Source organism: Ambystoma mexicanum, chromosome 4q (assembly GCF_040938575.1).
Source record: "Ambystoma mexicanum isolate Mex_15411 chromosome 4q, UKY_AmexF1_1, whole genome shotgun sequence".
NCBI classification, from domain to species: Eukaryota; Metazoa; Chordata; class Amphibia; order Caudata; family Ambystomatidae; genus Ambystoma; species Ambystoma mexicanum.
In genome coordinates this window covers 225,084,798-225,098,003 of record NC_090928.1, presented here as the reverse complement: position 1 = coordinate 225,098,003, position 13,206 = coordinate 225,084,798, and the positions used below count along the sequence as shown (strand labels likewise).

The following is a 13,206-nucleotide window of genomic DNA, read 5'->3' as shown; positions in this document are numbered from 1 at the left end:
AGATGCAGAGGCGGTCAGGTATGACTCAACAGTACCCTTGCAGCTGCTTGGGTGGCAGTTTGGATATGCATAGAGAGCTAGGTTCCAGCTCCTTGGTTCTGTGATTACTGGGGGAACCAGTCCAAAGTCTCAGGTGACAGGTGAGTCCTGTCATCTGCCCTTACCAATTAGTAAAGTTCGTAGAGACCGCTTACAGGATTTTATCACCTCCATCGAGCAAGGTCCTGGGTACCAGTGTCTCATTTGCAGTAGGCCTTTTCCAGCCGGCTGGTGGGATGCCACATAGGCCCTGGAGATGGTTAGGGAGAAGAGCTTTCCTCCTCCTTGGAGCTGTCCGTCTTCACCTCTATTACAGAGGACTTTGGATTAGACTGTACTCCCAACAGAGTAACTTGGGATTACTTCTTATCTTGAAGTCCAAAGATAATTCAACTAAGGGGCTAACCACCCCCCCATCTTTTTGTAGGCAAAATACTAAAGTGGATTGGTCCACGGCAAGCCTTTTGTTAGGGGGTCCAATCCTGGCTGCTGTAACATGGTAGGAGACTTGTGACATTGTGCTGCATAAAATACAGTAATAGATGCTCAATTCTTCTTTTAATATAAGTTTTTTTTGCAAATGTTGCTAATCCCCCGATTGACCATTCTGGAAGATTTCAGAAATAGAATGTGAAAGAAAGTATACGTTCAACCTTTTGATGTAAATTTATTTTAGGCTGTCAATGTGACTCGTCTTCGTTCCTTACTCTATCCAGAGATTTGCTGCATGCACTTATGGAGGTCAAATATAATCTGTTTACCATTCCTCGCAACTTTAGCTCTGGTATTGTTTGCCTTTTTCCCAGATTGCACTGCATGCACTTTTATTTCCATGGTTTTACATGTCCTGTTTCATTATTTCATGATATTCAGAATGGGAAGACGGCCTGTGATATGGTTCACAAGCACTGGTCAGTTTTTGTTCGGCATAGCAGTGGCTTTCACTTCTGACTACTACAGCTTCGTGATTGTACGATTCCTACTGGCTATGGTGTGTATACTCTAATATCTTAAACTGATTGTTTTTTTTTTTAAAAAAACTTTGTAACCGTTTCACCAAACAATAAGTGTGTGCCCATTTTGATGTAACTATTGATTGCCAGGCATTTTAGAGAAAACAGAAGCTCCTGCTTGCGATCAGTACACGGGTAACAAGGGTGCACTGCATATTTGACATGATGTTGTTGGCACAATTTGACTTCAGGAACCATACAATGAAGAGGTGGTGGCTTGAAAAATAGCATCAGTTAAGCATAGGTTTAGGATAAACACCTCCAGTTGTGTACCTCTAAAGAATTGAATTCTAGGGCTTGCATCAACTAGTTATGGTCTTAAAAGAAAGCATTGTGTCCATGAGGCTGCATGGTGTGTGTGTGTGAGGTGGGGGACGGGGGGCAATATTTCCCATTAATATATCCTTCCAGAGACACTGCTCATTAAGTGATCATATTCTTTTTGTATATGCACCAGAAGGTAGCTGAAGTAGTGTCAAAAGAGTAATCATATTCTGCACGCATTTCCTGAATGGTGTGCTGTGCTACATCATTTTTCAGGCATCCCCAAGTTGTGGATTTCGATCCCTCCCAGGTTATCATGCTTTGGTCTATAACTAGATTACCACTATGACTTAATGCTTAGCAATGCACATTGCCAGTTTTCCTAATGTTCAGAGCTGTTGCTCATGTTACACATCTTACAGGGTCATGCTTTAGGCAGCAGATAATTCCCTTGTGTAAATACATCTTACAAGGTCAGATAGTTCAGGCTACAACTCAAGCAGATATAACTAAGGGGTCTGCAATATTTGGTTATCCAGATGTGTTTGGAAAACATCTGGAGAGCCACAGTTTGCAGACCTCTGGTTTACACCAATCTTAAAGCCCATGTCTCAAATAGCAGAGATTTATAGAAATAATATTATACAACCCCTCTATAAATATCCTGTAATTCGCCACATGAGTTAGCAAAGTAACCCCAGAACAATACAAAGTTTCCCTGGCACCAAGGACATTGTCATTTTCAGTAACTACATGCATTCAATCACTAGCCCCAAATGTAAACACAAAATTTGCCTCCACAAAGCTTGCTGTTGTCAGGAAATACTCTAATGTTGTCACTGAATACCACATTGTCCTTTATAGTCATCACATTTACTCATGTATTTAAAATATCCGCTTGTTATTTTCTGAAAATACATAGACCCAAATATCATCCTGTCCGTTTCATTAATACACTATTTTCGTTCCGAAATGTTAGCCTGTCATTTTCATTAAATGCTCTGTTTTTTCAGGCTTTCCCCATTCCCTTAGCCAAACCTTTAACCGTTACTGCAGTTGGTGAAGATGCAGGAAGTGATGTGGGTGGTGTAGGATGCCGAGCCTTTGCGTGGCTTCTGCTTACACCCAGGTACTGACCAATGTGGATTTTTACTGCCGCAGATCCCTGTAAACAACCTCATAAACTCAGTCGCTGGCTCGTGCCTATGAACAGTCACCTATGTCCCGATGTATCCATCCTATACCTAGGTATAGCCTCAAACAACCCGTTAGTGCCACATAAACTTAACAAAACCAACATATTCTTATTGCCAGGTAGTGCCATCACATTTCCAGATGCTGCCATCATAGGCTCAGGTAGCACCATCTTGCATGTTAAATAGCAGTAATCATATGCCTAGTTACACGTAACATGCCAGATGTTGACATTATTTGAACATGTACCTGCATCACATGGGTGGTATTTCCCTATTATGCCCAGGTACTCCACCACGTTTCAGGATGTGCAATCAAATGCCTGGTTGGCCCACAACAGACCAGGTAATGCCATCACATGCCTAGGTACCACAGCCACATAACTGATAGTGCCTAAGTATCCCCACCACATGCCATATTCTGCTGGCTCCAAGATTCTCCTTGTTCCCTGTCTCGGTCCTGTGTTCCAACATAAATTCATGGAGAATGTGAGGCCCACTATACCAGGTTTTGCTCAGGGACTTTGGACCTATTGACATCCTATGCAGAGACCCCTTAGACAAGTGCTATAGTCCAACAGCGCAGAAATCGGACAGCAACAAACTGGCTCCTTTACACGTGTGCACACTACTCTGCACAGTGTGCAACATTACTCAATTCAGGAATTATCCGCTTTGAATACCCATACATTTCAAGGCAAACTCCTGTTTATTAAACCTTTTCCATGGGGTTTCAGACAAACTATTCATGGGAAATTCACGTTATCTCTCTCTTCCAGTAGGTTAAATAACAGCCCAACTTTTATCCCCAGACAATTCAAAAAGTATTAGTGCAAGGAAAACCTGATATGGTATGTCGATTTCTGCACATTTGTAACAGATTTACATCGTGTAATTTATGGGACTTTGTATTCTGTTTATATTTTTTTTTTTAAACACGACAGTAGACTGGTGGTGGCCAGTTCCAGTGTTGTCAAATGATTTGATTGGTTTGGCGCTGTCCACATAGATATTTTACATGTGTACATTTTCAGAAAACAAAATGCTGTATCATTTATGCTATGGTTCTGCCTAAAATTGAAATGTTTAAATCCTAAATAGACGTGGAAAAATATAACTTGGCATCAGATGGACTAGCAAGCCCAACCAGGCTGACAACTCTCTTCTAAATTTAACACACATACCCTTTATGTTGTTCCACTTTACTTCTGTACTCATACTTCCAGTCCCTTTCCTCCAGACTCATCTGATCTTCTGTGTGCCAACACGGGCCATGACATACTTTCAAATCAAAGCTACAAGTGGATTAAAGGGTATCCCACCACTCATGCACGACTGCAGACTCCGGCCCTCTGCATTTACCTGCTCAGTTCTATTTTTCCATTGTGTTCAGTTGGAATATTTTGTCCATAACTCGTGGTTTCTGCAAATGTCTTATATTTTGTAAGCAATGTGATTCATGCCAGTCAAAATTGCCCAAAGCTCACCTGCATTTCTTGCTGGAGGCCCCTTAACAGGTTCCTCGGTGACCACCATTGTAGGGTTTTTTTGGTCCATGGGATCTCCAGTATTTCATCACTGAGAAATGTAAAAAGGTAGACAAGTATCAAAGACCTTCATCTCACAGGCTACCCAACCTGGTCCCATGTTGTTTCAAACATATTGTTTACATGAAATTAGAAACAACTCTCAGAGGTCAAGTCACTGTAGTGTTCTCTGCTTCCACTCAGAGAAACCGTGAAGGATTCAACACACCTTACTTCAGGGATCACCCAGGGGCGAACCCACAACTTAAATGTGGTGCAGGAGCCTTTCTGATGTATTCTGTGGGTTTACATAGTTGGGACACGCCAGGAAGTGCAGAAGAAACCTAAAAAGGGCGATGGGGTGTGTTTCTATGGCATGTTCTTGAAGCATCAGTAGGACAATGTGGGTTCCTGGAACTCATCAGCACTGCAACCACAAATCTGGGATGCAAAGGTTGGGTTAACACACTGCCATAAGGGGTATTATGCCTTACTGGTACCATTAAGGTCAAGCATACCCTATGTGCCTGGGTGATGAGGCACACGTTGATTGAATACTTTACATGTTAGAAGTCTAAAAGGAGGATTGTTGGCATTTCTGTTCGGTCTGAATTTGCTGGTTTTGGGTTTCAAGTGGCTAAGGAGCAGGTATGAAACCCATTTATCCAGCCTTCCGTGTGTGTTACTATGGTTAGTTCATTTGCCCCATCCCACAATGCATGGCAGTAGGCTGCTTACATGACTCTCTCTTATAAGAGGCTAAAGGACATTTGAACTCTAATTTGATAGTCATCAGGACTGGAGTATTTTCTGTAGAGAGGTTCTCATTCTCCCCAAATGAGAGCTGTAGGAGAAAACGTGAAGTCCCTGCCTGGGTAGTCAAACAGATTAATCTCAAATCCTTGCTTGTTTCAGAGCATCCCGCAATATTTCATAAGACCCTGCCTCCAACTCCTACCACTGGTTACATGCATCACAATGGAGCTGGCTTATTGCTAGGGGCTTTCAAGATCTGATTTCATTTGTTTTCAGTGCCTAGTTGACTGTTTCTGCAGATACCCAGAAAACACAACGGTATCCAGTTAGTTTGGTGTCAGTGTCACCACGATCAATCCTTGCAATAAGCAGAACCCTTAGACATTTCCATGAAGTTCATGACTTCGGGAGCCATGAGTGGCTTGATCAAGCAGGTTCACCTTTCAGTCATTCCACATCTCTCCTGACAGATGCTCACTCTGGGACACATGTTTGAGTCAGGTCTAGAGGGCTTTTCTGGCAGCGTAGGAGTGCAATAAAGGTCCAGAAGACTTCCTTTTTAATTGAGCGCTGCTTCTCTCACATTCACCAAGATGATGGAGTCTGTGGTGGCCTCTTTCAGATGCCAACAAGTTGCATCTGCCTCTACTTGGATGAATGGATGGTGAGATCCCAATCTCCTTTGACAGCTTCATATTCCTATCACCTTCACTCCTCCATAGAGAATTCTGACTGTAAAGCAGATGAACAGTAATTTGAGTGCTCAGCTTGTGACATGTGCAGATTGTTGTAGAGAGTCCTGACATCATTGTCTCATACATGCTACTAATACCCTGCTAGCCTCAACAATACAGCACCCAATTCTAGCTTTGCCATCAGGCAGGCAGTTGTGTGATCATCAGTCGTCTTGTATTCATATCTCAGTTTAAGATAATAAGGACTTCTGCGGTACTCCCATGAATCACATCTACTAGCAAGGGCACTCTCCCTTCCTTTGGATCCTGCACTTAAATTACCTAGACCAGTGGACCATTTATTCTTAACTGTAGGCCTATCTTCCTTCCTGTTGTGGGTAGAGGGACATATTTCATATACGAGAAAACACCAAAGGTTTACATCTGCAAGTAAGGGTCAACCTGCGCCATCTTTTCTTGCTGCTGAAAATAGGTGGCTATAGGTCCTCAAAAATGAAATGCCTCTCTTGGCTCTTCGCCTGGTGAGAGATGGGACACAAACATTTATCGACAGCACCGATTTACAGAAGCTCCCAATAAAATTTAACAATCAGGTGGACTTCTTCCTCTTTTGGAGGTGAAGCTTCCCCAGTGTGGATCTTTTTCACCCCAGGCTGCAATTTTAGTGTGGTCAGTTTGTCTTGTGGTTGAGGACCAACCCCTCCTCAACATTGGTGATGGCTCCGTTCTAGAATGGAGGGGGAGAAGATTAGCATCTTTACAACCTGCACTTTATTACTTGTCCCAAAGATGATAGTAAACCCCGGGAGGTTTGTGACATGTCAATTGACGTTTCTCTCTCTCACTAGGCCAAATAAATTCTGTTTCTCAGACCTTATGGTGCTTGCAGTTTGCCACCTCTAACTATAGCGCGGTGTGAGAGAGGTGAAATCCCCCATCAGCTGCATGATTAATTGATTCACTATTGCCCTTAATTGCTGCAATTGTCTGGTTTGTATCTATGGAACTGACCTTCAATCATTTGGGGCTTTCCAAATGGTATCCTGATCTCCTCCAAGCTGCTAGGAAGAGTTTTGCTCTGAGCCAGTAGAGGATGAAGAGGTTCAGATTTTGTGAAGCATGAACATCCCCAGCAGTATTCCCTGAATACATTTTTGTCATTTGTTTTTTACCTGGTCGAGATAGGTATCAGGCTGAAATGATTTAACTTATTTGGGCACTATAGGCTCCTACAAAAAGCAATATTTTTCTCACAAAACAACATTGCAATCATATCACTTTGAAGAGTTCCTTCTCTTGGTTCATATAAGCGTGTTTTTTGTTGTTTTGGTGCATAAGCTATGTGTGGCCCTGGTGACAAGTCAAAGTAAAGTAAAGACCTGGGCAGGAGGTAATGTCATATGGGGACTGGGGAAGACTGGTTCCTCACATGTTTGTCGACAACCACATTTTCACAGAAAAATGAATCATCAAAGTGTATGGGAAGTAGAGCAACAATGACCCCCTAGTTACGGAAACAGTGGCATGATCATGTATGCCAATGGTTCCCCTGATAGGCTGATGATATTCCTATTTGTGGTGCTGAGATCACTCTACCTTTTTGTGTAAGAACATGCTAGATAGCAGCTGGTTCCCTGGCAGCCAGGATCTGGGAGGATCAGATCACCAACGACCGAAGGTCAGCATTGCAGGGCTTGGCAGGACCACACATGGTGAGGACACTTGCCTGTGGCTGCTACTTCATGGCCGGAAAACACTGAAGTTTTGCACTAGAGGCCCTGGTCCTTGCCTTTATTGTGTCTTAACATCCACTAGGTGGAAGTGGGCACAATGCCTAGTCTTCGGTGTCCAGATGCACCTCTGCCAGCTCTTCTTGACTGTTTATGCAAGCACTGAGCCCCAGTGAGTAAGCACCCAACGTCAAGTAGTAGTTATCTGTGGTCATGTCTCTCTCCTACAAACAGCAGACCCTGCTACTGTACGGGCTTTCTTGTTTATCTCACTGTGTCCTTCACAACCATTAAGTATTCATTTGTCTATCGACTGGGAATCCACCTGCTGTCTTGTATCTCTTTCCAGACCCCTGAGAACTTTCTCCCTCACAACAATTGGCTGAACACTGTTCTGCATCTCTTGCTTTCCTGACCGTTGCTGCCTGGATCTTTCTGTCCACCATCAGAAATAAACCTTCAATTAAATGGTCTTAGCTTAGAAATGTGGCCTAGCACACTAGAATGGCAAAATCTACAGCCTTTAGCAATGGTGTATTTTAACATGGCAGACCTCTTGCTCAATACATCAACTAACAACTACACCTACTAGAGCTCAACTTCCGCAATCCAAATAAATCCAAACTACATAGCCTTATATAATAATATAAATGTGATAAGAATATAAAGAAATACTTTGCTGCACGTGTGTTTTTTTAATGTATGCACACAGCCTAAAAGCTCCCTGAAGTGTGCCAAAACTATATCTACTCTAAATGCTATGTCACACCATGGAAAGCCCGTGATACCTATGTCACTACCAGGATTCTGATGCTTTGCCAAAAGAGTTTTCTTATCTTGTACTTGTGTTCACCTTTGGGAGGCTAGACTTGCATATTTACACTCCCCCCTTTAGTTAATTTATTAACTTATAACTCCTCCTTCATCTTCCTATCCCAATCATCCTTTGTAATCCATATCTTACAGACACCACATAAGTGTTCTCCCTGCGCAGCGTACTCCTCAGATGTACAGGTCATGAAAGCACAATCACCATTGGCATTACAATCTACCCAATATTCAGTGTAATTCTGAGGATCTGGGGGTGCATTAGAGAGCGTCCCTGGGGGACCAATTGGATTTCCTATCCAGACCATACGATGTTCAATCTCATCATTCCACTTATCTGTCTGTGTATGAGCATGTCTCGAAATGGGTGTGGCAACGTCATAGAGATTCTTTAGTGTGACTGGCATCATGAATGTCCACTTAGCCACAACCCTTTTGCAGCAACCCAGAACAGTTTGGAGGGCACAAAGAGCAACAAGCACTTTACGATATTATTTAACCAGGTGGGCACCGACGTTTTTTTTTATTGTACCAGTCCTCTTTGAACACACTGCTGCTTTCTTTTTCGCTGATGGCTTCAGTCAAGATTCTGTTCTCAGCCTCATTGGAGGGCACACAAGTGCAGCAGGGACTTCCTATCTTTGCACACACTCCTCCTTCCATAGCTGTTATGATTTCGAGGACATACCCATTGTACAGAGTGGTCAACCGTACTGCCCTGAGTTTTTCCATGATAATGTTTGAACCCCGATCTGTATCATTTGCCAGCTGCAACAGCTCTCAATGAGTGATCTGCAACCGTTTAGTATTGGCTGCTGGATACCAGGTGCAAGAAGTGACATAACATTTTTTGTAGTTTTAGTAAAAAACACATTTCTGTAGGTATTTCTGCGAGTCTATAAGAGGATTCCTGGGAAAAGTAATTACTGCTGCGAAGTGCAATGGCTTCTTTGTAAGTTCAGGTACCCCCTAGGCCTCTTATGGTACAGATGTTTAATATGAAGATGTTCAACAAAGGACACAAGAGCACCAATACTGGTGAGTGCTGGGTAGCAAGGGAACAAATGCCCGACCAACGTGGTGGTAGTTGGGCATAAGCCAGGGTGCTGTTTCCCGGTGCGTGTCCATTAGTGCCACTGTTCCTCCCCATAGGCTCAAGAGCTCCATTGTTCTTGTGCACTTCTTGTTCACCCTCATTTTAACGCTACCCCTGGATCTGAAACACAAGGACTATTCTGCATGCATCTTAACGGATTGCTTATTTTCATCAATCCAAGTTAGTATCTGAACATTACGTTCCAAAATACTAAAACAAGTCTTGTTCATATGCATAGCCACTTTTTCTGTAAATCCCACCAATCCTTCTGCCCTCCTTCCACTCGTCCTGGTAGAAATCTGCACCCTCTATATGTAATTGGGGTCTCGTCCTAAACCATGGCAACGCATGTCCTGTTCTGTTTTCACAAGAAAGTGTGTGGTGTGTTGTAAATGGTAGCTTCCCTCTCCTTGGTCCCTTTGTTTCATAATGCAACACAATGGGCCTCATTACGCAGTAGGTGGTAAGGGATTACCGGTAGCAGTAAGGTCACCGGTGCCGGTAATCCCTTACCACCCTATTCCGAGGTCCCTTAGCGGGTCCCTTCCTCAACGCCTGGTTTTACGAGGCGTTATGGATGGGACCCGTTAAGGGACTTCAGAGCTAATAACGGTACCGCAAATTGCGGTACTGTTATTAGCTCCATCCCCATTCCCATTGAGCCCTATGGGGGCTCGAATGGGAATGGGGAATGGTTCCCGGAATGGGGATTTACCGGGTCCTCCAAGGTTGGAATGACCGGGTAAGTCCCTATTTCGGGAACCCGGACCCGGAATGCGGTAAGGGGGCAGCCATGGTGCTAATAGCACCATGCTACCTCCTACAGCGTAATGAGGCCCAATATCCTGTGAGGCCGATTCATGGAATAATTAGTGCGGCGCAAGTGGCCAAAAACGTGCGAATCGCAGTGGAATAGCGAAAATCGCAGTGCAAGTGCGAAAATCGCACGAAAAGCAGCGCACATCGATTCATGGAAGGGCGTGCGCGAGAAAACCATGGATGTGCGATAATAAAGTGCGCGGCGCATGTTGGCGCACAGGCCATCTAACTGCGTGTGCCAGGTCACAGCGAAAATCGCACAGGCCACAGCGAAAATCGCACATAGCGCGGCGCACGCTACAAAAGTAGGCGGAACACGGGGCGTAACACTCGGAATGGGGAACAACTTGCCAAAATGTGGGCGTCACGGGGGAATTACAGGGTACAAGTGCGCGGAACGCCCACACGCTCGCCTACATCACGTATTCATGGAATAGAATAGGGCAAAAAAGCGCACGCTCAAACCAGCGCACAGGCACAAACACAACCGCCACAAGAAAGCAGGCGGTAGCGTCTCTGCGCCTGGAAGAAATGTGCGCCAAAAGGTGCACCAACAAATAGCACCTATATACTGCCATGATGAATGTCCCATACTGTGGCCCTCCAGGACAAATGACGTGCAAAGGGGTACCCACAAACACGGACACCCACTGACAAAAAATACGTGTGCGTGTATACCGGGGTGCGCGGGAAGTCTCACACGCGAATTGGCCGGGTACGTGGATTTCAGGGGTGCGCGGGAAGTTCCACACGCGATTTGTCAGGGTACGTGGATTTCAGGGGTGCGCGGGAAGTTCCACACGCGATTTGGCCGTGTACGTGGATTTCAGGGGTGCACGGGAAGTCCCACATGCGATTTGGCCGGGTACGTGGATTTCAGGGGTGCGCGGGAAGTTCCACACGCCATTTGTCAGGGTACGTGGATTTCAGTGGTGCGCGGGAAGTTCCACACGAGATTTGGCCGTGTACTTGGATTTCAGGGGTGCGCGGGAAGTACCACACGCGATTTGGCCGGGTACATGGATTTCAGGGGTGCGCGGGAAGTTCCACACGCGATTTGTCAGGGTATGTGGATTTCAGGGGTGCGCGGGAAGTTCCACACGCGATTTGGCTGTGTACGTGGATTTCAGGGGTGCGCGGGAAGTCCCACACGCGATTTGGCCGGGTAAGTGGATTTCAGGTGTGCGCGGGAAGTTCCACACGCGATTTGTCAGGGTACGTGGATTTCAGTTGTGCGCAGGAAATTCAACACGCGATTTGGCTGTGTGCTCCCAGGTATTCCCTGTACACCCTCCACGGCCCCTGCAGGCAGCACACACCACAGGGGACTACCCTGCACACCTGCTCATGTTACCCAGCACCCCCACCCCCCAGCATCCAGGGGCACCCTCCACCAGGCCCCCACTCATGTCTCCCACCACTCCCACCCCCCAGCCACCAGGGGCAGCCTCCACCAGGCCCCCACTCATGTCTCCCACCACCCCCACCACCCAGCCACCAGGGGCACCCTCCACCAGGCCCCCACTCATGTCCCCTATTACCCCCACCCCCCAGCAGTGCAGGGGCACCCTCCACCAGGCCCCCACTCATGTCCCCCTGCACCCCCATCCCCCAGCATCCAGGGGCACCCTCCACCAGGCCCCCACTCATGTCCCCTATCACCCCCACCCCCCGCCACCAGGGGCAGCCTCCACCAGGCCCCCACTCATGTCTCCCACCACCCCCACCCCCCAGCAGTGCAGGGCCACCCTCCACCAGGCCCCCACTCATGTCTCCCACCACCCCCACCCCCCAGCATCCAGGGGCACCCTCCACCAGGCCCCCACTCATGTCTCCCACCACCCCCACCCCCCAGCCACCAGGGGCAGCCTCCACCAGGCCCCCACTCATGTCCCCTATCACCCCCACCCCCCAGCAGTGCAGGGGCACCCTCCACCAGGCCCCCACTCATGTCTCCCACCACCCCCACCCCTCAGCAGTGCAGGGGCACCCTCCGCCAGGCCCCCACTCATGTCTCCCACCACCCCCACCCCCCAGCCACCATGGGCAGCCCCCACCAGGCCCCCACTCATGTCTCCCACCACCCCCACCCCCCAGCAGTGCAGGGGCACCCTCCACCAGGCCCCCACTCATGTCCCCCTGCACCCCCACCCCCCAGCCACCATGGGCAGCCCCCACCAGGCCCTCACTCATGTCTCCCACCACCCCCACCTCCCAGCAGTGCAGGGGCACCCTCCACCAGGCCCCCACTCATGTCCCCCTGCACCCCCACCCCCCAGCCACCATGGGCACCCTCCACCAGGCCCCCACTCATGTCTCCCACCACCCCCACCCCCCAGCAGTGCAGGGGCAGCATCCACCAGGCCCACACTCATGTCTCCCACCACCCAGCCACCAGGGGCACCCTCCACCAGGCCCCCACTCATGTCCCCCTGCACCCGCACCCCCCAGCCACCAGGGGCACCCTCCATCAGGCCCCCACTCATGTCTCCCACCACCCCCACCCCCCAGCCACCAGGGGCAGCCTCCACCAGGCCCCCACTCATGTCTCCCACCACCCCCACCACCCAGCCACCAGGGGCACCCTCCACCAGGCCCCCACTCATGTCCCCTATCACCCCCACCCCCAGGCAGTGCAGGGGCACCCTCCACCAGGCCCCCACTCATGTCCCCCTGCACCCCCACCCCCCAGCATCCAGGGGCACCCTCCACCAGGCCCCCACTCATGTCTCCCACCGCCCCCACCCCCCAGCAGTGCAGAGGCAGCCTCCACCAGGCCCCCACTCATGTCCCCCACCACCCCCACCCCCCAGCCACCATGTGCAGCCCCCACCAGGCCCCCACTCATGTCTCCCACCCCCCCACCCCCCAGCAGTGCAGGGGCACCCTCCACCAGGCCCCCACTCATGTCTCCCACCACCCCCACCCCCCAGCAGTGCAGGGGCAGCCTCCACCAGGCCCCCACTCATGTCCCCCTGCCACCCCCAGCCACCATGGGCAGCCCCCACCAGGCCCCCACTCATGTCCCCTATCACCCCCACCCACCAGCAGTGCAGGGGCACCCTCCACCAGGCCCCCACTCATGTTCCCCTGCACCCCCACCCCCAGCCACCAGGGGCAGCCTCCACCAGGCCCCCACTCATGTCTCCCACCACCCCCACCCCCCAGCAGTGCAGGGGCACCCTCCACCAGGCCCCCACTCATGTCTCCCACCACTCCCACCCCCCAGCATCCAGGGGCACCCTCC

General features: G+C 48.8%; 1 protein-coding gene across 1 annotated transcript in view; it reads left to right on the top strand.

Moving 5' to 3' along the window:
• SLC22A16 (solute carrier family 22 member 16) overlaps nucleotides 1–13,206 on the top strand; it is a 963,109-nt gene that overhangs the window by 521,154 nt on the left and 428,749 nt on the right. The window contains exon 3 of the mRNA XM_069607763.1: nucleotides 913–1,030. Coding sequence (XP_069463864.1) covers nucleotides 913–1,030 — 118 coding nt within the window. The remainder of the gene's footprint in view (nucleotides 1–912; nucleotides 1,031–13,206) is intronic.